This window comes from Arabidopsis lyrata, assembly GCF_000004255.2.
Source record: "Arabidopsis lyrata subsp. lyrata unplaced genomic scaffold ARALYscaffold_1, whole genome shotgun sequence".
Lineage (NCBI taxonomy): Eukaryota > Viridiplantae > Streptophyta > Magnoliopsida > Brassicales > Brassicaceae > Arabidopsis > Arabidopsis lyrata.
In genome coordinates this window covers 17,800,877-17,822,223 of record NW_003302555.1, presented here as the reverse complement: position 1 = coordinate 17,822,223, position 21,347 = coordinate 17,800,877, and the positions used below count along the sequence as shown (strand labels likewise).

The following is a 21,347-nucleotide window of genomic DNA, read 5'->3' as shown; positions in this document are numbered from 1 at the left end:
TGATTATGAATAGTTCTACTAGTAATTCGAAAAACATGCTCTTTCATCACGGAATAAAATTTTGCTAACATCTCTATTAATCCTAAAAATTGCCAAAACTATTTTGTAAAATTTCTCATTTGTTCCACGAAATGCCAAATTAGGCTTTGCAAGATATCTCACAATTTCAATAATTCTAACTAATACATTTTTCCAATATTCTTTTTTTTCTTAAATTGTTCTTGAGCAACTTCATCAATAGTTTCATTTTTTTTTAAGTCTACACCGTAATTCAACCCAAGATATCATATTAAGTATATGTTTTTTACTTTTTTCATGCTCATTTAATCTAACAAATATATGACTCCAATCCGAAAGACATTCTTTTGCTAATTGACTTCTACGGATACCTTTCTTAAAAATCTTATAACAAAAGCAAAAAAATTTTTATCTAATTCTTTTGAATAAACTAGCCACTTTATGTCACTTGTTTCTCCATTTGACAACTTTCTAATATAGCAAAATGAAACAAATCTTCTTTGACAATAGATAAATCTCTTTTTTGGTCCATTAATTGCTAAGTTGCAATCAATTTTGAATCAAACATATCCCAATATCTTAGATCGCACATATCAAGAACAATAGAAACACCATGAATTTTGAATCAAGCATCATCGACTTTTTCAAGCACTTCATGAGCATCTGCTACTTCTACATTATCTATATTATTGTTATCTTCATGAGCATTAGAACCACCAATATCATCAAATTTTTCTTTTTCATGCGTTTTTTTAACAATGAATTTATCTAAAGCTTATTTTTGAGATTGAATAAATTGTTCTATATGTTTTCCTTTTTGCTTTTTATCATGGCCATAAATATTTAACACATATTTAATACCCAAAATTCAAATGATAACAAAATCAAAAAATCTAACTAAGGAATCGTAAGAACAATAAAACCTGGATAATGAAGGGAATTATATTGGAAGTTTGAAGCTTGTCGAAAAGAGAAATCCCGCTACTGCTGGAGTTGAGGAATATTGAGAATTGATTGGGAAAGAATGACAAATAAATTGCTACAAAGAATTTTCAGGAGAATGAAAAATATCAATACAAAACTCAAGAACGTATTGAAATTGAGAAAATATTTGTTTTATTAAGACAATTGGAAATCTATAACGGTTAATTTGTAATTAAGAGGGTGAAATGTTTTACCTGTTGGACAATTTGATTGACCTCCATATTATCTTGCGTAGCTCTTGAAGAATAGGGAGTCGAGAACGTTTTTGAGAAAAATAAGTAACAATAATTAACTTTTAGGTTTTGTTATTTTAATTTGGGCTTGTTATTTTAGGGCCATTAAATGAACATATGTTATAAAGGTTCAGCATAGTTAAACAGATATAATAAAAAACTTATTAAATTTGGGCCTTAAATTTATTATCATCATTCGCAGGTAAGCCAAAAATTCTCCTCTTGCTTTGGGTTAAATCTGCTAGAAATTGATTCACGTTCAAAGTAACTAGATCTAGCTTGATTCACTTTATGGTCATTTTGGATCTAGTAATTTCACCCTTAGGTTTCATAAATCATACACTAGTCTAGAAATGTGATGAACTCTAGTATTCTCTTTCTGCTTAGATTTTCTCTGATGTGCTTAGATCTAGTCTTATCAAACTTGTTGTAAATAGCCCTCTCAGGTTGATTTCAGATCTGCTTACATCTGCATCCATTCTACTCTAATCTCATCTTAAACAATATAGTAGCAGTATATACGAAATTGCTTAGTGATACTAATAGCTTTTAGTGTTTACATCTTCTGGAAATTAGGAGTAATATTAGGATTACATTTTAGTAAAATAGTAGGAATATTTCCTACAAAATTCGTACGACTCACCTACGAATTACTTTTCGTAGGAAAATGGTAATAATATTTCCTATAAATTTTTTACCTTTCTAATAGTTATTTTTTTCTAACTGAATTCCTTCTATTATCATACCAATTTCCTACAAACAACAGCTATAGGATTTTTGTACGATATTTATGACCATTATCCTTTAATATTTTGTTGTATGTAATTTCCTACTACTTATATTTTTCGTCAAAATTTAATAAGATATGAAAAATACCTACCAAACCTTTCGTAGAAAATATATAGTAGAATTTCATGATGTAATCTTGTAGCACGTACATTACATTAATTCAAGAAAGCAATAGTTGATCCTTTTTCACGGACGGCAAAAGAGACGCCAGAGTTGCTTTTTGAGGAGATGAGAAAGATGAAGGGAGCCAAAGTCCCAATCAGGCTAATCTTTGAGAAGACTCTCCATTAGTGACATCAAGTCAGGCAAGAGTTATTTCTTAATACCTTTCAAGTAGTTACTCAGAAACAACTTTTTGACTCTTGTAGAGTCTCGAGCCATAAGAAGAAGACGACGACAACAAGAATATTGGCATAGGAACAATTCTCGTGACTTAATGGTCCAAAAAATGGGGTTTACGTTTTATGATATGGGTGATGGAGAAGAAAGACTCTGGAACTGAAACCTTGAACTAAACTTTGAATTAGAGTAGGAACAACGTTGTAAAAGGTAAAAACAAAAAAAAACGTTGTAAAAGGTAAAGATTTGAAAAATATACAAGATTAGTCTTTTGGACTTACAAGTGTCGTGGAGTCCTCTGCTTACCCCGTAAGACAGAGTAACTCTTTCCTTTTAAGGGCTTGATTGGTTCTCCCGCTAGGAGGGTGCTAGCGGTCGGTTGCGGTTGTTAGCGGTTGGTACCAATCATAGAAACCGCTCCGTCCCGCTTCGAACCGCTCGAAATCGCTGAATTTCAAAAGCTCCTTCCCGCAAGCGTTTGCGGTTGCGGGCGGTAGCGGTTGGATTAAAAAAAAAAAAATCAAACATTTACTTATAATTATTATAATATATATTAATCCTATATATATCTTTCATCTTTGTATCACTTTGCATCACGTTCTCATCAGAAACCCTAATAATATTCTGAAACTCTATTCTCTCAATGTCTTCTATCCAAATTGATGAAAATTAATAACCAAATGTAAGTATCATATATCCTTTTATTCATTTATCACCTCATGTGTAACTTTTTGAATATTTTTCATCGCTTCGTTTTTTTTATTTTCATTACGTATTGCTTTGCTTTTTGATTGAATATATGTTTCGATTTGTTTTCTCGAATAGAAACTCACTTGCTTTTTGATTGAATTCAACGTTGTTTACAGTTTGTCCCATTACTTGATGCAATTTTTGATGTTAAATCAGATGCATAAAGTACTATCTTGTTACAAAATTTCTTTATTTTTGAATAATTATTTAGTACTTTATTTATGGTTTTAATTATTAAGCATGTTCAATTTTTCTAATATTATCGTCATAATATATTGGTGTTTTTATTTCTTTTTTTGAAATATTTTTTATTTATTTTGGTCATTTTTTTATTTAACTGCTATCGCACCCGCTGGTTTACCAGTCATAAAACTCCCGCAAACGCACCAATTTTCAAACGCTAAACCAGTCATTCAAAACGCTTGATAACGCTTAAAGCCGCAACCGCCCGCTTCCGCAAATTCCCACAACCGCAACCGCAACCGCTGCGTTTAAACCAGTCAGGCCCTAACTCTCCGACATGTTTCATTTCTATGCTGAAACATTTTAGCTTGGTTGATCTAGTCCTTTATTCTAGTCACAATTTAAAATTTTATTGAGTGTGACTAATATTTGTACTTAATCAGTGACTATGAAATAAAAAAAATGCATCGGTTGTATTATTAAAATTTAAGATTTTTATGACAAGTTTTCTCCCTCTTAGGAAATCTATCTATTGGGAGCGTGTCTTCTGTACTGTGGAAGCTTTCAGCTGTCAGTGGTTTTGTTGCGTTGTATCATTGAAATTTGATGATGGTGAAAAAACTGTGTTATGTATGGAGGTTTCGATTTTGGAATATTTAGATGATTAGTGTCTAGCTCGTCTCTATCTTTTGCCTCCCTCTAGGAAATCTTTTCCGGTCCACAACTTGGCAGTCCAATGGCAACATCAATAATTCTTTTGTCCTCTTGTGTTGAAGAATTTATAAATTACATGATTGAATAATGCTAAAAAAATTTGAAAACATGAATTCAGTCAAATTCTGTTATATTCTTAAGTTCAATAATTCACTTCAGAATAAACTAGACGTACTTGTGCAGTAAAAATAATGCCTACAATGTGTTGCTTTCAATTTTTAAATCGTGTAAATCACATGTTATATCAATCTAAATAACATAGTTTACGTGTTCGTACCGAATTGTTTTTGGTAATCAAATTTCACAATGATGAAAATTAATGCATTACTCTCTTCGTATGACGTGTCTATCATTACTTCAAAGACGCCTAAATATAGTATACATAATACATATCTGTTATCAATTTCAGTTCACCCTTTCACTAATCAATCAGGTAAGCACATTTACAAGATTTAAACTTAAGCAATTTTATGTTTGAAACAATGTGACATTATATCATATATATAATATTTAGTGACTGCAGGAAAATGATCCTAATATTAATCCAGAGAGACGAAAATTTCAATTACCACAATTGTTTAGAAACCAAGGCAACCTACAAAGTCTTCAAAGATCTTAAACAAGTATGACAATTCTAGGCGAGAGAAGAAATCACGAAGAAACACACTACTTTCGCATAAAGTAGATAAAGAGGGCAAAATGATAATGAGCACAAATCAATCACTGGTCTCCAGGAAGTGCCTTGATGATGTCAGAGTCACCTGAGTGTGTAAAAAACCAAGATTAACATTGCATGTGTAAGCTGATTAGTCTAAAAGACATTGGACAGTGTATGAGTGTGTTACCTGGGTCAACTATGCTGAGGCATGACACACGGAAGTATTTACCGCAGGCAGTACCAAGATCAACATTGTCTACAAGGAACGAGTACAAAAAAAGAATCAGGCAATGAAATAACATATTTGCAGAGACTCATCAAAATAAGCAGTTTCTGTAGTCTCAGTAACATAATCAAGGTTTACAAGACTCTCAAAGCAAAAAGCAAGCATGGAACAATTTCTGAAATAACTCACTCACTGGTTCTCACTGAATTTGGTCGCTTATACCAGAAAACACAGAGCAATCACTGGTGTAGGTAGGAAACTGATACGTAAAAGTGAGTTCAGGCTTTTACACTAATTAGTCTTTACATTAAAACAACTATAAGAATAGCTCTAATGGACTGGTAGTTACACAATCTATCTATACAATCCAATATTTACAAGAATTTCAGGAACATACCATCTAAGTTTTTAGGGCATTCTAAAGGGGAAGTGGGAACAGTTTTATGAATTGAAAATCACTCACTTGTTTTCACTGAATTGGTCCCTAATACCACAAACACACAAAACAATCATAGACCATAGAGGAAACTGATACAATGAATCGATTGTTAGGTTGCACAATTACACTCTCTATCTATAAAAATTTGGGGACAGATCATTTCAGAGCTTCACTGTCAAATTCCTCAGAATAATTTGCATTTCCACAGCTATTTCATATTGATTTCTTGATTATATCAGAATCATGGCATAAACTAAAGAATTATTCCTACATTTAGACCTATCTGTTGTTCATGAAAGGAACTTACTTCCATTGTAGTGATGAACTCCAACTTTAGCAAGCATAGCATAGTACTCAATCTCGGACCTCCTCAATGGTGGACAATTGCTAGATATAAGTATCAGCTTACCTACAACACAATCATAGAGCTCACAATAAAGAACCAAAAACCAATAGATTATGAATGAAACAAGTTTCTTTCTACCTTTGGAACTGCGAAGAGATTTGAGAACAGACTTGTAACCAAGAGTGTATTTGCCACTCTTCATCACCAAAGCCAATCTGCTGTTGATTCCTTCATGAGACTTCTTCTGCAAGAAATGGATTCAACAAAATCGGTACACTCAAAATTTCACCGAATTATGAAATTAGATCGGAGAGAATCATACCGTCTTCTTCGCTGCAACCATCTTCGCCGGATTTTACTGATAATATTGACAGAAACGAAACCGGAGAATCAGAAATCGGTGATGATGGAAGAGAGAAATTATGGGAAAGAGATCGGAGATTGTTTTACCTTCGGTTCCTTTTAGGGTTTGGGTGGCGCAAAATGAGAAGTGAAAAGTAGAGAAGAGAGACTAAAGGAACCTTTAGGGTTTTTGAGAGAGACACAGATTGGGCTTGATAATTTGGGCTTTAACGGATCTTTCTTTATATTTAGCCTATAAATATATTTTGATATTTCAAATTTAGTGAAATTTATTTCTAAGTTTTTTTTTTCTTTTTTTATATATGATATTAATTTAGAATAAGTGTATGAAATGGACCATTATTATAGGTACTTTTATTTTATCGTATTTTTAAATTAATTATAATTAAAATATTAGTTAGTCCAATATTATTATGTTATTTTATATTCTAAGAAGATTAAAATTGATCTCTATTTATGTTCCATTTATCTTTTCTATTTTGATTTCTAAATTTTCCATTTATTTTATAAAGAGATTAATTAGGGTTAGAGGTGGTGGTGTTATTATAAATAGGAATCGAAATTTGTATTCTCTTGATCAACAATTGATACTCGAGCACTCTTTGTTTATATTCAGCTGCATGAAATAGTAGAAAACAACGATCACAAAAACCCTAGGATCAGTTCCAAGTACGTTTCTTGCATCTCTCTGTCTCTTCAAATTCTTCTTATCATCAACTCCAAATATATATCATCAATCCATAACTTGTGAGATTATGCTTTGATTCACAGATTAGCACGTACCTTATAATGTGTGATATTGATTTATTTCGAAAAAATCCGGAGATCATCCGAGAGACTCAACGCCGGAAATTTGCCAGCGTCGAAGTTGTTGAGGAGATAATCATTCTCGACCAAGTATGGCGTCAACGTACGTGTATCTCCTTCTTTTTCTTCGCATCAGTTTCTCTTCTTACGAGTTAATTAAGCTTGATGATGCTATCGAATCTGTGTGTTTTCAGGTAAATATGAATATGATTGTGCCCGAAAAGACTTCAATAAGACTAACAAGGAAGTGGCCAAGCTCAAAATTGTTAGTGTTTGTTTTGTTTAAGTTTTTGTTAGGAGATCTCGAAGATTACTAGATTGACTTGAAAAGAAAGTTAACATTTGTATAATATATTCTTATTATTAAATAGGTAGATTTCCTAATATCAAATATGTAAAGAACTTGCTAATCAAGTTATGATATTTGTATAAATATGCCTATTGGCTAATGAATAAAATTGAGAGAAACTATTATACTTCTAAGGTTTCCTCCAAATTTATCATGGTATCAGAGCCTTGATCTATTCATGTGGGTTATGGTTCTCTTACGTTAGCTTCCGCGTATAAAAAAAAAAAAACAAAAAAAAAAGAAGAAGTTTTTAATCTTCGTTTCTTTGTTTAGGAAAATCAAACACACTTCATTGATTTTCTTTTATTTTTATTTTATTTGTTATGAAAAAAAAAAAAAAAAAAAAAGAAAGAAAGAAGAAGAAGATGGTGTTACTTTGTCTCGTTCACAGAGATTTGGTGACAAGAAAAAGTCAATGAAGACTATGATATTGGTGACGTTAATAACTTCGGAATTTGGCGTTGCATGAATATGAACATGAACTTGATTGGTTTGTTCTATGATGAGATGGTTCTCACATGATATTCGCAACGTTGATGAAGATGGTTATGATATTTTCAAGAGATTTTGTCAACGACGACGACTCCAACGATGCTATGGAGACGGTGATTATTTCTTGTGAAGATGAAGCCACAAATATGAAGAACTCCAACAGATATATACGGATCCGATGGAGGTGGTGATATGATGTTGCTATGAATTATGAGCATGAACCAATTGATGAGTTCGTTCAATTCACATGGTGACATAAGACGATGGAGTTACACAACTACTACAGTATTTTCCACCGAATTGATGGTCATTGATAACCCTATAGTGGGGATAAAGACCGTGAAGATGATTGTCCAATCTCATACGTATTACCACGTATGAGCTTGCGGGAGGGTGTTAGGAGATCTCGAAGATTACGAGATTGACTTGAAAGGAAAGTTAACATTTGTATAATATATTCTTATTATTAAATAGGTAGATTTCCTAATATCAAATATGTAAAGAACTTGCTAATCAAGTTATGATATTTGTATAAATAAGCCTATTGGCTAATGAATAAAATTGAGAGAAACTATTCTACTTCTAAGGTTTCCTCCAAATTTATCAGTTTTAAGCATAAAAGTTTACTAACGAAGTCTCTCATGATATTAGTTTTGGTGTTTGATGTTGTTTTTTTTTTTTTTTTTGGTAATAGTCTGATGCTGATGCGACTGAGAAGATTCAGCAAGCAGAGATTATCAAACAAGAATGTACCAAGTATGAGGCGGAAGTTCGTGAAGCTTATGCTTCTTTGGAAGCTAAATTGTGGACAATGGGAAATCTCATCCATGACTCGGTTCCAATTAGTAACGACGAGGTTAGTTCCACTTCCGTTGCTTGCTTTCTTTCTTGAGGTTTGTCTTCATGGTGGGTGACCAAAAAGGAGAGGACTTAGAATAAGTGTGTGGCTTATTTTTGCAGGCAAATAATCTCTTGGTTAAAGTTTCGGGTGAACCGCGGGTTGCTTCACCTGGTCAGGAGCTAACAAACCATATGGATCTCGTTGAGTTTCTCGATATTGTAGATACCAAGAGAGGTAGAATTTTCACTTTGGCTACCTCCTCAATATCGTATTTTGTGCTTTTGGGTTTCATTGAAACGCTATTTTTGCCCGCAGGTGCTAAAGTTGCCGGAGGAAGAGGCTATTTTCTAAAAGGATATGGCGTGCTCCTTAACCAAGCTCTTATCAACTATTCTTTAGCCTTCTTACAAAAGAAAGAATTCTCAGTTATACAACCTAACTGTCTCATGACGAAGGAATCCATGGCCAAGTGCGCACAATTGTCACAGTTTGATGAAGAACTCTACAAGGTATCAAACCGAAAACTTTTTTTTCTTTAATTAGACTAAATAAATTAATAGTGCAAAAATTAACCAAATTCGATAAATTAAATTAAAAAAATCCTATATGTAAATATATAGTCCGCATAATACCATAAACTAAAATTGATTCATTCTAAATTTTGAGAAAAATGTTGTTTTGTTCAGGTGACTGGTGAAGGAAAGGGAAATGATGAAAAATTCCTTATTGCAACTGCTGAGCAACCTCTTTGTGCACAACATCAAGGTGAATGGTTCCATCCGACCGAGCTTCCCATAAGATATGCTGGTTACTCGACCTGCTTTAGAAAAGAAGCTGGTTCCCACGGAAGAGATACTCTTGGCATTTTCCGTGTTCACCAGTTTGAGAAAGTCGAACAGTTTTGCATCACGGGTCCTGATGATTCGTGGGAAATGCTTGAAGAGATGCTGAAGAACTCGGAAGAGTTTTACCAATCGGTATGTAATTTCAACGCCTCTTGAAGTTAAAGATACCTTACAAGAAATTTTCAAATGTTTTATCTTGCTCCCCAAGTTATCTCTAATATGTTTTCTAATTAGCTAATTGTTATGATGATTATTTTGCAGCTTAAAATTCCATACCGAGTCGTGTCAGTTGTCTCTGGAGCTTTGAACGATGCAGCTGCAAAAAAGTATGACTTGGAAGGATGGTTTCCTGCGTCAGGGACTTACAGAGAGCTCGTGTCCTGTTCCAACTGTACAGACTATCAGTCTCGAAGACTTAACATTAGATATGGTTACAAAAAGGTACAGCTCTCAGTCCTTTTTGCTTCACTAGAAAATATGTTCTATCATGTGTAATTATTATTTTTAAAATGCAGAGCAATCAGGAGACGAGGAAGTATGTGCATATGCTGAATTCGACTCTTTGCGCGACACAGAGGACCATTTGCTGCATTCTCGAGAACTACCAGCGAGATGATGGTGTGGACATCCCTGAGGTTCTGCAACCTTTCATGGCCGGAGTGAAGTTTTTGCCTTTCAAGACCAAAGGCAAAAAATCTAAAGCTTGATTGATATACATAAACAAACAAAAAATCAGTTTCAGTAATGTTACTGAAACTATGTCTAAATTCAAAACTAGCTATATGCCACTCAATGTTGCGATTTTCATAATAAGTTAATTTATGTGGGCTACCAAATATAAGGAAGCTCTTCCAAATCTAATGACACAAGCAACTCCAAAACACCAGCTTTATTGGAACAGAAGCTAAACCTCTTATAGATATCATCAATTCAACACTTTTCGAATCGCATCCACCAGTTCTTCTCTTCTTGAAAGCTCCACCTGCATCACACATATTCATTTAGGGGGACTCCAACTAATGAGCCATACAAAAAAAAAAAAACATAGGTTTCTCAGTTTTCTCTAGTGTTTCAGTTCATACCTTGTTTAGAAGATTAGCAAGTCCTTGTGGCAGAGCCTGCAAATCCGACGAATTCCCAATCTCTGCAATTTGATTCAGCAGTTTCTGCGCTCTCAACTCACACAGCTTTTGCTCATAGTTACTAACATTGTCCTTCCATGTGAAGAACAGTTTGTCGTCTGTCCAAGCTTCTTCTTTCCCCTTTGCAATCTCAGATTTGCTGAACCAATCCTGAATCAAACCCATAGCAGATTTATATGATAAGATGTCTCCAGAAGCTTTTCTTATGTTCCTCACAAGAGAGCTCTCTGCAATTCTACGATAGAGCTTTTTATAGAAGAATGACCGCGAGCCACTCCATTCCACAACACTTTTGATCACTCCTTTTGCAGCCATTCTCATGGAAGTGTCATGGAGTTCAGCAAATTTGGTAGCGATTTGGATATAAATTGGTAAAAGTTGCTTCTCTCGGGTTTTAATCTGTTTCTGGAGAAGCTCGATGTTTGCATAAGCCTCGTTTTGCTTGGCATCTTGGATATTTGCTTTCAGATTGATGAGCGTCTTGTCCAACCTTCCCATGCACTCTATCAGCTCTTTCCTTCTAAATTTTATCTCTATCATCCCTTCAGGCTCAAGCACATTTCCACAAGCGGTTTCATCAGCATACATTTCAACATAATCCGAATTTATCTGGCTATCAACAACCACCCACGCTCCACCTCGCAGTTCTCCCATCATTGGGATGTACACAAACACTGGCTGCCGATAGGTTCTCAGATTTTCTACTATAGTTGAACCCGCCTGAAGTATTCCTTCGAAAAGATCTCTCTGCCCACCTGAAAAACCTCTCCAGTTTGCTAGGATAAACAATGGGAGCTGTTCCCGGTTGAAATCCATGAGCGCTTGAGCTGTTTTGGCTGCTGAATCAGGATACCAGACTTGTCCTGCTTGTGGAACCACTCTTTCATGAGAGTCAAGCTGTCCAGGATCTGCTGGGATGATCTGCATTACAGTTTGTGTCTCGACAGCAACAACTCCAACGGGTATTCCCCCAAGCTTAGCTCTACCAGTCACTACCGTCCTTGCCCAGCCTTCAAGAGTCTCAACAAAGCTATTTTTATCAAAGATACCACCAAGCCATTTACCAGTATTGTCATTAATCCCAGCTATAGCAGCTCGTGGGTCACAAGAGTTCTCTGGGATATACTCCACAGTTCTCTCCGGTGGATCTAAAGGAGCAAGAACAGGAAGAGGACCACCCACGTAAGCAGGAATGTAGCTCAGCCAGTTGAGAATTGCTGATACGCCCTCAAGATCATCTGAGACTGTAAGATGAACAACACCATTTGTGCCCATGATTTTTGGGCCTCCAAGTTGCATGTGAGAGCTATAGACCTCACGCCCAAGCAGCTTGTTGAGCGTAGAAAAGCCAGTCAAGATGATTGGCTGGTCTAGTCTCTGTATGCACCTCATGCCCAGGCGGGCAAGGTAAGCACCGATTCCGACCGATCTTCCACTAACAAAGGTTAGCGTAAAAGTTTCATTGTACGCCCTTGAGTAAGCACCCGCTATTGCCCCACTTCCTGTTAAATTCTCAACTCCAATACCATCTTCTTTACCAACAATTGTATCAATCACCCACCTTGTTTCGCCACTAGGGAGCTTCACTTCGTGGGCAATGACAGATGATCCAATCCTTGCATAGTCTTCAGAGCTTAGGTATATATACTGAAAACCATTCTCGGGGGAAACTTCATCCGACCACCCAACTTTGAAGCAGGCTTTTACTTCTTCAGCTACACCGAGTCGGGCACCAGAATTTGCTGCCAAGTAAATCAAGGGAAGCTTTTTGGTACAAGCGAGTTCAGTCACAGCAAGGAAAAATGCATCCTCTCTAGGACCAAAAGAACCAGCTTTGAATGTGACATCATTGGCGACAATGAGAAGTTTCCGTCCCATAGGAAACTCAGGAGTTGACATCTCTAAGATCCAGGCCACCATTCCAATGTCGTTGAGACCAGCTGGTCGTTCAACCGGAATAAGAGATGTACCCGAAGAACCTTCTGTATTGGAGAATACAAGCTCTTTGACGTTGATGAGTGTATTCTTGCATGGTTTCCGAACTCCCGGGTGTTGTGATGCCCACAGGAGCTCCAATGCTGTCTCAAATGCCTGAAGAGACAAGAAATAACATAAAGTAGGTTGGAAGCAGCCAGAAGAGTAAAACTATGTGAGAAACTACTGAATTCAGTTACTAACCAAGGGGAAGTCATAGCAATAAGTAGTGTTACTCCTCCTTGCGGCTAGACGTTTCCTGTCCAGATTATTCAGTGATTTATATTGACCATTGATTGGAGTTCCATGCAAAGGTCCCTTCTTAGTTATTGAGTGGTAGATTAAACTGTTTCTTCCAGTAGCTTCCACTTCTCGGTATATCTGAAACATACAATCACAGTGAGTCAAGTTTTGGAGAAGTGTACTCTCTGTATGGTTTGCACAACAAACTATTTGTAAGCTGAAAATTTACATGGACAGTGCATGTATGGCCTGTCACGTTTGCAACCACGACCCTCCAAGCGCCATTTGCCAGTCCCGAGGACACCAACCACAGTCGCACTTCCCATTCGCAAACACCCAATCCATGCATTCTCACTCCAACAGACCTATGTATCTCTCGTGTTGCTTCTTCTAAGATCATCTCAACTGTTGTTTCTTCATCCTCCGCATTCACTTCAACTCTCCTGTGAGAAATATATTGAACAATGTTAATATAAAGTCCTAACACATTGCAAATGATGACTTGTAAAAGACAGAGCCATAGCAACCTGGGGTAAGGCACAAGATCTTCTATCTGCTGCTCAGGTAGTATGCATAAGAACATATGTGCGTGGTCTGGTTTCATGGCAACATTATGTGCATTCAGTTCAAGTTCCACCATGGCATTCATCAAAGACCTCAGAACGTATTTTGACGTAAACGCCATGGAGAGCAGTGTTTGGCTAAGTTGGTAGTCCCGCCCTTGCTGCAACATAAACCCATCATTCATTGCAGCTTGTCGAACAAGAGATCTAAGGAACATCCTTTTGATTGGCACTGGCTTGTCTGTAACAGTATACATATGCCATTGACGGTCTCGTGAAGGCGTATACTGTATATTTGAGTAACCTTTCAATTTATCCTGCATCAGACAAACAATAAACAATCGTTAAAATAAATTTGAGATGCTGTATAACAAGAATTTACATTTCACCATCATGGTCATACCAACTCAAGGTATATGGATAGAGGAGGTTCAAGATGTCGCAGCAACGGCTCTTCTACGTAATACTGTTTCTCCATCGACCAATGGAAAGAATGTCTCATTGGTGTTCGTCCTTCATCTCGCTGAATTATACAACTGATCATACCAACACCGGCAGAACAGAGGCTTGAACTCACTTCTTCCTCTTTAAGTATTTTGGCCAGCTTGTTTACTCTTTCCTGAGTTTGGTCCTCATCCCCGCTGAGACAAACAAACCAGAAATGATCAAATATTTGGTAGACACTACAGCACCTCAGCTGGTTTAAACAATCATGCTGCGTTGACTGTCAAGTACCTGTCCTGAAGCAGACTCATCTGATTGTTGTTGCCCACAATAGCAATGTGCATGATATTGCCAGATAAAGGAGCTCCGGCATATTCATAGTCGTTGTGGTTTGTTTCTCTCAATGCTGCACTTATTATACTCGGCAGCAACTGCAGCGATTTGATTATAACCATAGCCCCCCGTTTTCTCTTACTACGCTTCTCAACAATTCCTTTTTCAGATGTCTCGTGATCATCTGAGCCAATGTTTTTTCTTTCAAAATGCTCCTCTAGGAACTCCCAAGAAGCAATAAGACCAGAACGGTGCCACTGCATCCTCACACTTTCTTTAACGACATAAGGCTAAAGACATGAGACAAGTTAAAATGAGTAAAAAATTTATTGTCTAACCAATTGCAGTCCAAAAAGAATTTTGAGTAATAAGGGTGCGGAAGAATAAACTCTTACCTGGTATAATCTGTGAATATAAGTCTCAACAACCCGTCTTTGAAGCGTGTGATTGCTGTGGTCAAATAATCCCACGAGAGCGTCTTCAACAGCTACAGATGCGCTCACAAGATCTTCCATCCTTTCATTAATGGCACTCTTCCTCTTGGGAGTATCCATATCTTCTCCATCTTCTGAAAACATTTCTAATTCTGAAAGGCTTCTAGCAATATTTGAACGAAGTTCACTTAGTTTGGCCTGTTCGAGCAATTGACTCGCCTTGAGTGCCAACTACACGCACGTATCAATCGTCAGCTGACGAATATCAACAAAAATAGCATAAAACATAAAGGAACCAAACGCACCTCAGAGTAATTAGTATGGTTAAGTGTTGAGAATCGGATAAGTTTATCTCTGTATGCAGCAGGAATAGGGTAAACGAACTGCTCCATGAGTCGTAGAACAAGTTTGTTTTTGTTTTTTATACCCTAAAAAGAAGAACAGATGAGCACACCAGTTCAATAACATAGTGATAAAGACAAGAAAAACCTGGTGTGCGAAAAATAATCACAAACCTGGTGTGAAAGCACGATATCGACAATCTTTAATAGATCTTTCTTGTATTGCTGACGCATGCGTTCTATTACATCAGCCTTTTCAAGAAAGTAAAATGATTATTAACCTCACACATAACTGATAACCACGAAGCCGTTTGACAACAATTAAACCATATATTACCAGCATGTTATCATTGAATAATTCTTCTACTGACAGATATTCTTCAAAGAGGGAATGAACAATAAGACGGGCATGACTTTCTCTACCACCTTCATAAGACTTCACAAGGCTCATCAATGGTTCAATGAGCCGTTCAACGGCACCTCTCTCTTTCTCATCACAAGATGATAAATGAGCCTGTTGCAAAAAGTGGACCGAAAAGAAAGTATTTCAGAGAGTAAAATACAGAACAATAGGTCTCAAATGAAAGAAGCAGTAGGTTATCACCACAAGGATGCCCTTTAAGAGTTCGGCAGGGAAATCTGTGGTAAGGGAGTTTTTGAAGATAATCTCAAATTCCTTGTACTTTGATTCTAGCTGATAGAGAATTATAAAAGAAAAGCATGAAAAGTCTTGAAACTCAAAACAAGATCACAGTAAAGGAGACGGATTATGATTTATGAATAGTACACAAGTGTTTACCATGTTCCTGAGATTTTTCGGTAATCGTGTCGCCAGGGCTACAAAGCACTCTTGCCACTGAAGAAATGGCAGTTCAGGGCTATCAAGACAATTAAGTAAGTCTTGAACAACCTGCAAAATATGAGCAATCTCAAAATCAGATTATCTAATATAAAAGTTGGATCAAATAAGGAAAAAAACACAGCGTTTACCTCATCTACTTTATGCTCATAGCCGGCAAGAATCATGCGAGCATCATTTAAAGTTGCAGCACATCTCTGATGAACTTTACTGGAGATTGCCGTTGGAAGCCCTAATCGTGGGAAACTTCCACGGAAGAGTTTGGCCTTTCTGACAGCAGAAGGATCATCAAGATCAAGCTTGGCTATGAGTTCACCAGCCTGTCAAGAAATATTGGATGGGTTAATCAATTTCTACAAAACTGTAGGAAACGAATTTTATTTAGCAATGGAGTGGTTCTTCACCTCTATGGTTTGTCCTTCAGACATTTTGAAATGGATAACTCCTGACGCAGGTGAAAGAAGTGGCATGCACATCTTCATGACTTCAACTTCTGCGTAGGGCATATCAGCATCAATACTGCTGTTGTCTGAAACCAGGTACCTCAATAACTTGCATGGTGTATCAGCAATCAAATTTGAAGGATCGTGATCATTCTGAATAATAAGCCAAAATGGACAGACAACTTAATGCTAAAAATAACTTTAGAGAAATGTGAAGTAAAATGGAAAAAATATTTCAGTTGAAACCTGTAGTAAACAAGTTTTTCCATCAATGAGAAGACGAGTTCCTGCCGCTTCTTCCTCTGCATATATCACATGGCTTTTACCATCCAACTGCAATGACAGTAAAAACCAAACAAGGAAGTGAGATCTCAAAAGCAGTTACTATGCGTGACGCATGTATGTCTTGGTTAACTAATATGGAACATAGGCAGAAAACTTGCCTGCATCAACAGACCTCCATCACGTAGAGTGTGTATTTCTGCTACAACTTCTGAGTTGTTCATTCTTAGCCTGTAAGTTCCTGATGCACCCCGGACTACATCAATCTAGAAACAATTATGTTCATGTTACTAATCCTAAGTAACAACATCTTCAGTTCAAACATAATATGGCAGATAAAAAGAAGAAATTGCAGAGAAGTAAAATTTTGATAGTGTGCGCATACCGTATATTTACTCCCTTCAATATTCAGTGACACTTGAGAATGCACAAGAGATATATGCTGCACGTTGCAAGTTAACAGAGAAAAGTAAGCTACAACATCATTATGAGAAAGACAAAAGCGAGCGCTGATATTTGAGTACCTTTGGGGGAATTTGCCCCTTTTCTAGATAACCAACGTAATCCGAAACTACAGCAGAACTGGTCGTTGATGCTTTCTGGAGAAATACAACATCTAGTCACCAGATAGAAACTTTTCAAGACAAACAGATCTCTGAGAAAGAGGGTCTTACATATAGAGCCCCACCGATCACAGAGAGATACCATGGAGGTCTTTCTGCTCTAACCCGCATAGCAATCCTACTGTCCAACCAACCAGTGTGTATTTTGTTTTCCCGGTAATCAGAAGCCTGGTTTACAATCAAAATGATCTTGTCAGGGTACATTGCAAACACAGAGTGTAACTTTTGTGTGTAGGAAGAAGGAAACATACATGTAGAAGGTCGATCGTGTAGTCAACATTAGTCCTGATTTCTCCACGAATTTGAATTTCTTTCAGCGCAAGAACCATGTTTGCTATTGCCATGGCTCTGGATTCCCCAAATGCAAAAACATGTCCTGAATAGAAAATTAAAGGTAGTTTCAGTTTGTAAATACTCAAGAAAAAACTGTCTTAGCAGCCCAAAGATATCATTTAACTTACCAAACTGGGAATCTGAGAACTCATGGATGCCTCCACCAGACTGTAAGGAAAAAAAAAAAACTAAAGTCGTAAAATTTAAGACCTAGCGAAACACGTGATACAGCAGAGAAGCTATAGATATGTCTACCTTGACAGAGAAGTACGCCCACACATTTGGCTTGCTCTTAAAACTCAACTCCTGTTGCAAGTTCATACAAATGTTACCCACACAGAGTTGTCAATAAATAGACTTTAAATTGTGCATTCCACAGATATCACATTACCTGTATTTTACCGCTGGTTGGTTTAAACCCGTCATCAGGATCCTCGCTTGTCACACGTACAGCGACACAATGACCTTTTGGCCTTATAGATTCAGCTTCATCAAAATCAAAAGGGGAGGCTACAACAGATGTTTTCCTCCAAGAATCATAACCTCCACCATGTTCCATGCCATAGAACCGTCTTATCTCTAACAAACCAAAGCGAAACAACAGACAGTACATTAAATACGCATATAGACTAGAAAAGAAACCGTTGCCTCGGGATGCAAGAGCATACCAGGGATTTGCCAGAGAGGAATTCCCATCCCGACAGAAACTTGAGCAGCAGGAAGATTTACCTTGGCAATCCACTCAGTTACAGGATGCTCAACCTGAAATCGAACATCAAGTCTTCAACTTTCAATATCAAACCTTTTAATAGAATTGAATACAAAATGAAACAAACCTGTAAACGAGGGTTAAGCTCTAAGAAGTAGTATTCCCCAGTGTCCATACTATAGAGATACTCAACGGTAGCAGCTCCAACATAGTTAACACTCTTAGCTAACCTTCTAGCTGCTTGCTCAAGTTTCTTTACGGTTTCTTGCGGAGCGACAGTGATGGGACCTTCCTCTATGATCTGTGTGATACAACAAACCATAAAAGTTCTGTAATAAAATTGGATTGTAAAATTAAAACTGTATAAGAATAAATTAGGCATGGTGTATATTTTTCTATATCAAATTGGTGCGTAGTGAAATCGAAGGATGGGGATGGGAATTGTACGGAATGATTTATCAAATTGGCAGAAACTGAATCATCATTGAAGGAGAAGAGGAATCGACGAAATCCAGAAAATACAGCAAAACTTTACTCGATTACCTGAGTTGGGTTGAGTTCGAGAAACTCGATTTACGATCTTAAGGACGCAATTGAGTTTATTTTTGGGAAAACCGTACTTCTTCTTCTCCGATTGTTTGCGGGATAGACGAAATCAACACAGAGAAGAAGAGAGGGAAACTCAGATTTTGGGGGAAGTGAGAGAGTTTGCTTTGAATTTGAACTTTTGATTCGTGTAAATAATCGTGTACGGGAAGGTGCACCAAATATAAAGAAATGGAAGGAGTCAATTGGCAAGAAATTTGCACACCAATTGTTTGATGCTGATTTGCTACTAAAAGGAAGCAAAGGCAAACTGACGAGAAGGAGCAAAATAAGAATACGAGTTGGCTATCTCTTGTTGTTGGTGTGTTATGTAGAAACATTTATTTGGTTTCCCAAGAATTTTGATGGTTTATGTTCAAACATGGTCAATTAGGAGATTTTACGAAGAGTATGTGGACGGACAGTTTCAACAAGGAATGCATGATTTTGTACATGAGCTTGAGGATCGACAAGCTGAATATTAATATCAAAGAGATTAGAAAAAGGATATTTGACCATTTGTTAATTAGTTAAGGCCGGAGAGAGTAGAAACTCTATATCAAACTTTTAATTAATTGTTTTTGTTCTTGATCTTGAGTAATAAAGAGAGATATGTTCAACTTGAATTTAAACCACAAACAAACCTTTTGATGTCTTCTCTGGACGCTGCAATCACGGCTGTGCAATGCTGCTACGTTTCCATTTTGGTCACACAGCAGCTGCACCTCCAAATGCCGACTCTATACACAAAAATATAAAGAACATCCATGTTTTACTAAATAAATCAGCTAGTATATTGAGATCAAGAGATATAGTTAAGTACACATACCTGTGAAGCAACCTTCATTATGAATATCGGCGAGCCAGGGACCTCACCTTGAACTTGCTTGAATAGACACTTAACCTCATCATCATTATGAACCTTAAAAAAAATGAAAAACCAAAATAAGTAAACTTTTATAGTAAATCGGCTTAGTCGAAAAAGTGACAGTCCAAATGCATATATCTACACAAGCTGACCTTCCTAATGCCTTTACCGCCACCACCCCAGGATGCTTTGATCATTGCTGGGTAACCAACAACTTGACAACTAGCAATTGCTTCTTCAGTTGTGTACACACAAGCTTTCTTGTAGATTTCCTCGGGTACCGTTACCAAGCTGCTACCCGGAGGTATTTTAACCTCAAAACATTAAAAAAAAAATCATCATTTTCAAACAATTCTCTGCAGGTAAACAAGTTCAGCTTCACAGGAATTAATTTTGCTTACATGGGAACCACTCCATGGCAGAGTAGGTACATCAGCAGCTTGTGCAATCAACGACGAACCAATCTTATCCCCTAATGCTATCATTGAAGCTGCAGGAGGACCAAGAAATATGATTCCTTTCGCCTTTAAAGCATCAGGTAATTCAGGGTTTTCAGATGCATGACCCCAACCAGGCCAAACTGCATCCACACGAGTTACCTCGGCCATCTACAAATAGTACAAATGAATGATATTTGACAAATGAATGAAGAAAAACTCCAAATAAGCTGAACATTAGTACTTTCCAAAAAGTTGCATTAATCACCTCCACAATAAGCTGAACATTAGCATAATTGTTATTGTTAGTTCCTCCCGGAACCTCAACAAACTGATCAGCAATTCTGATATGTTCCGCATTGATCCGCATATCTTCAGGAGTCGCCATCGCCACCAACTTTACAGCTTTTTCCGTGCCAAATGTTTCGTAAGCCCATGTTCTGATACTACGTATAAACTTCACAGCTGCCATTCCATTAGTAGCAACCAAAATACTATGGATTGGCCTTTTCCCTCCAAGAGCTTTACAGAACTCATCGACTTCAGCCACCGTCCCATCATTTCTACCGGGTACTACTTCACTTTGATGATACCCATTAACCGAGCCACCCGGTAAAACCACTGTCCTTTGAGCTTCAGATATATCTGTAAAACAGCCATAAGCTACCAAAATGACTTGGAAGAACATAAACAAATTGGTTAATCCCACAAACATGTTACAACTCAATTTAAGCTAGGATTCGGAACCTCGTTCACACAGCGAGGCGTTTTCGTATAGATGACAGACAAATTTCATATGAAATGTATAGGAAAAAGCGAAAAATTAAATGCAATCATAAGTTAAGCAAAAGATAGAGAAAGAAACCATTATCCCGGAAGGAGGTCGGATCAGGGTTTAGGAAACAAAACAGAGGAAACTGTTGTTTGTTCCGAGACAAAACTCTTGTCGAAACTCCTTTAAAGGTTCTCCCTCTTATAGAAACTCCTTTAAAGGTTCTCATACTAGTTCTTAGCTTCACTGTCGTTGGAAAATCTCTGTCCTTACCACCAACTGTTGTGATCCATGGAGAAACTTTCGTGAAGCTAAACGGATCAGAACCTCCATTACCGGTAGCACACGAAGAAACCAAAGCTCTCATCTCCATTTTCACAAAACTTGGTAACCAAGCCAAATAGTCCTGAGGTTAGTATAAGTATTAAAAAAAACAGTCCCTGTTATTACTGGACTTATAATTATTAATTAATTTGGGCTTTTAAAGCCAGATGCTGTTGGTCAACCACTTTTAATAATAATCGTCATAAAAGGAAGATCTTAAAATACAAATCTACATTTTTAGAATGAAATATTTGATTATTGT

The 21,347-nt window shown here is 36.9% G+C and overlaps 3 protein-coding genes across 4 annotated transcripts; 1 reads left to right on the top strand and 2 right to left on the bottom strand.

Moving 5' to 3' along the window:
• Nucleotides 1-4,528: 4,528 nt before the first annotated feature.
• LOC9329974 (putative 60S ribosomal protein L30-1) lies at nucleotides 4,529-6,212 on the bottom strand. Its single transcript, XM_002891168.2, has 6 exons — nucleotides 6,130-6,212; nucleotides 6,002-6,037; nucleotides 5,818-5,923; nucleotides 5,641-5,742; nucleotides 4,856-4,924; nucleotides 4,529-4,771 (listed from the first exon to the last, which is right to left on the bottom strand). Exons 2-6 carry the CDS (start codon nucleotides 6,020-6,022, stop codon nucleotides 4,731-4,733), a joined length of 339 nt encoding a protein of 112 aa, XP_002891214.1. The 5' UTR covers nucleotides 6,023-6,037; nucleotides 6,130-6,212; the 3' UTR covers nucleotides 4,529-4,730.
• Nucleotides 6,213-8,336: 2,124 nt separating this feature from the next.
• Nucleotides 8,337-10,096, top strand: LOC9327276 (serine--tRNA ligase, cytoplasmic). The gene is made up of 5 exons (XM_021013253.1): nucleotides 8,337-8,546; nucleotides 8,651-9,040; nucleotides 9,218-9,508; nucleotides 9,638-9,817; nucleotides 9,892-10,096. Exons 1-5 carry the CDS (start codon nucleotides 8,502-8,504, stop codon nucleotides 10,081-10,083), a joined length of 1,098 nt encoding a protein of 365 aa, XP_020868912.1. The 5' UTR covers nucleotides 8,337-8,501; the 3' UTR covers nucleotides 10,084-10,096.
• Nucleotides 10,097-10,139: 43 nt separating this feature from the next.
• Nucleotides 10,140-21,209, bottom strand: LOC9327275 (acetyl-CoA carboxylase 2). 2 transcript variants are annotated; one of them, XM_021013248.1, is made up of 32 exons: nucleotides 20,855-21,209; nucleotides 20,258-20,634; nucleotides 19,954-20,160; nucleotides 19,705-19,866; nucleotides 19,514-19,606; nucleotides 19,329-19,424; nucleotides 18,227-18,400; nucleotides 18,059-18,152; nucleotides 17,782-17,969; nucleotides 17,646-17,696; nucleotides 17,519-17,558; nucleotides 17,309-17,433; nucleotides 17,109-17,225; nucleotides 16,959-17,033; nucleotides 16,820-16,876; nucleotides 16,596-16,700; nucleotides 16,399-16,485; nucleotides 16,114-16,305; nucleotides 15,841-16,029; nucleotides 15,650-15,760; nucleotides 15,455-15,544; nucleotides 15,188-15,364; nucleotides 15,025-15,102; nucleotides 14,815-14,937; nucleotides 14,471-14,740; nucleotides 14,034-14,365; nucleotides 13,702-13,939; nucleotides 13,263-13,615; nucleotides 12,965-13,178; nucleotides 12,697-12,873; nucleotides 10,459-12,609; nucleotides 10,140-10,358 (listed from the first exon to the last, which is right to left on the bottom strand). In XM_021013248.1, exons 1-32 carry the CDS (start codon nucleotides 21,132-21,134, stop codon nucleotides 10,302-10,304), a joined length of 7,080 nt encoding a protein of 2,359 aa, XP_020868907.1. In that variant the 5' UTR covers nucleotides 21,135-21,209; the 3' UTR covers nucleotides 10,140-10,301. The 2 variants fall into 2 exon arrangements, with proteins under 2 accessions (XP_020868907.1, XP_020868908.1); XM_021013249.1 differs by lacking the exons at nucleotides 19,329-19,424; nucleotides 19,514-19,606; nucleotides 19,705-19,866; ... (1 more) ...; nucleotides 20,258-20,634; nucleotides 20,855-21,209 and adding an exon at nucleotides 18,643-18,922.
• Between the last annotated feature and the right edge of the window lie 138 nt (nucleotides 21,210-21,347).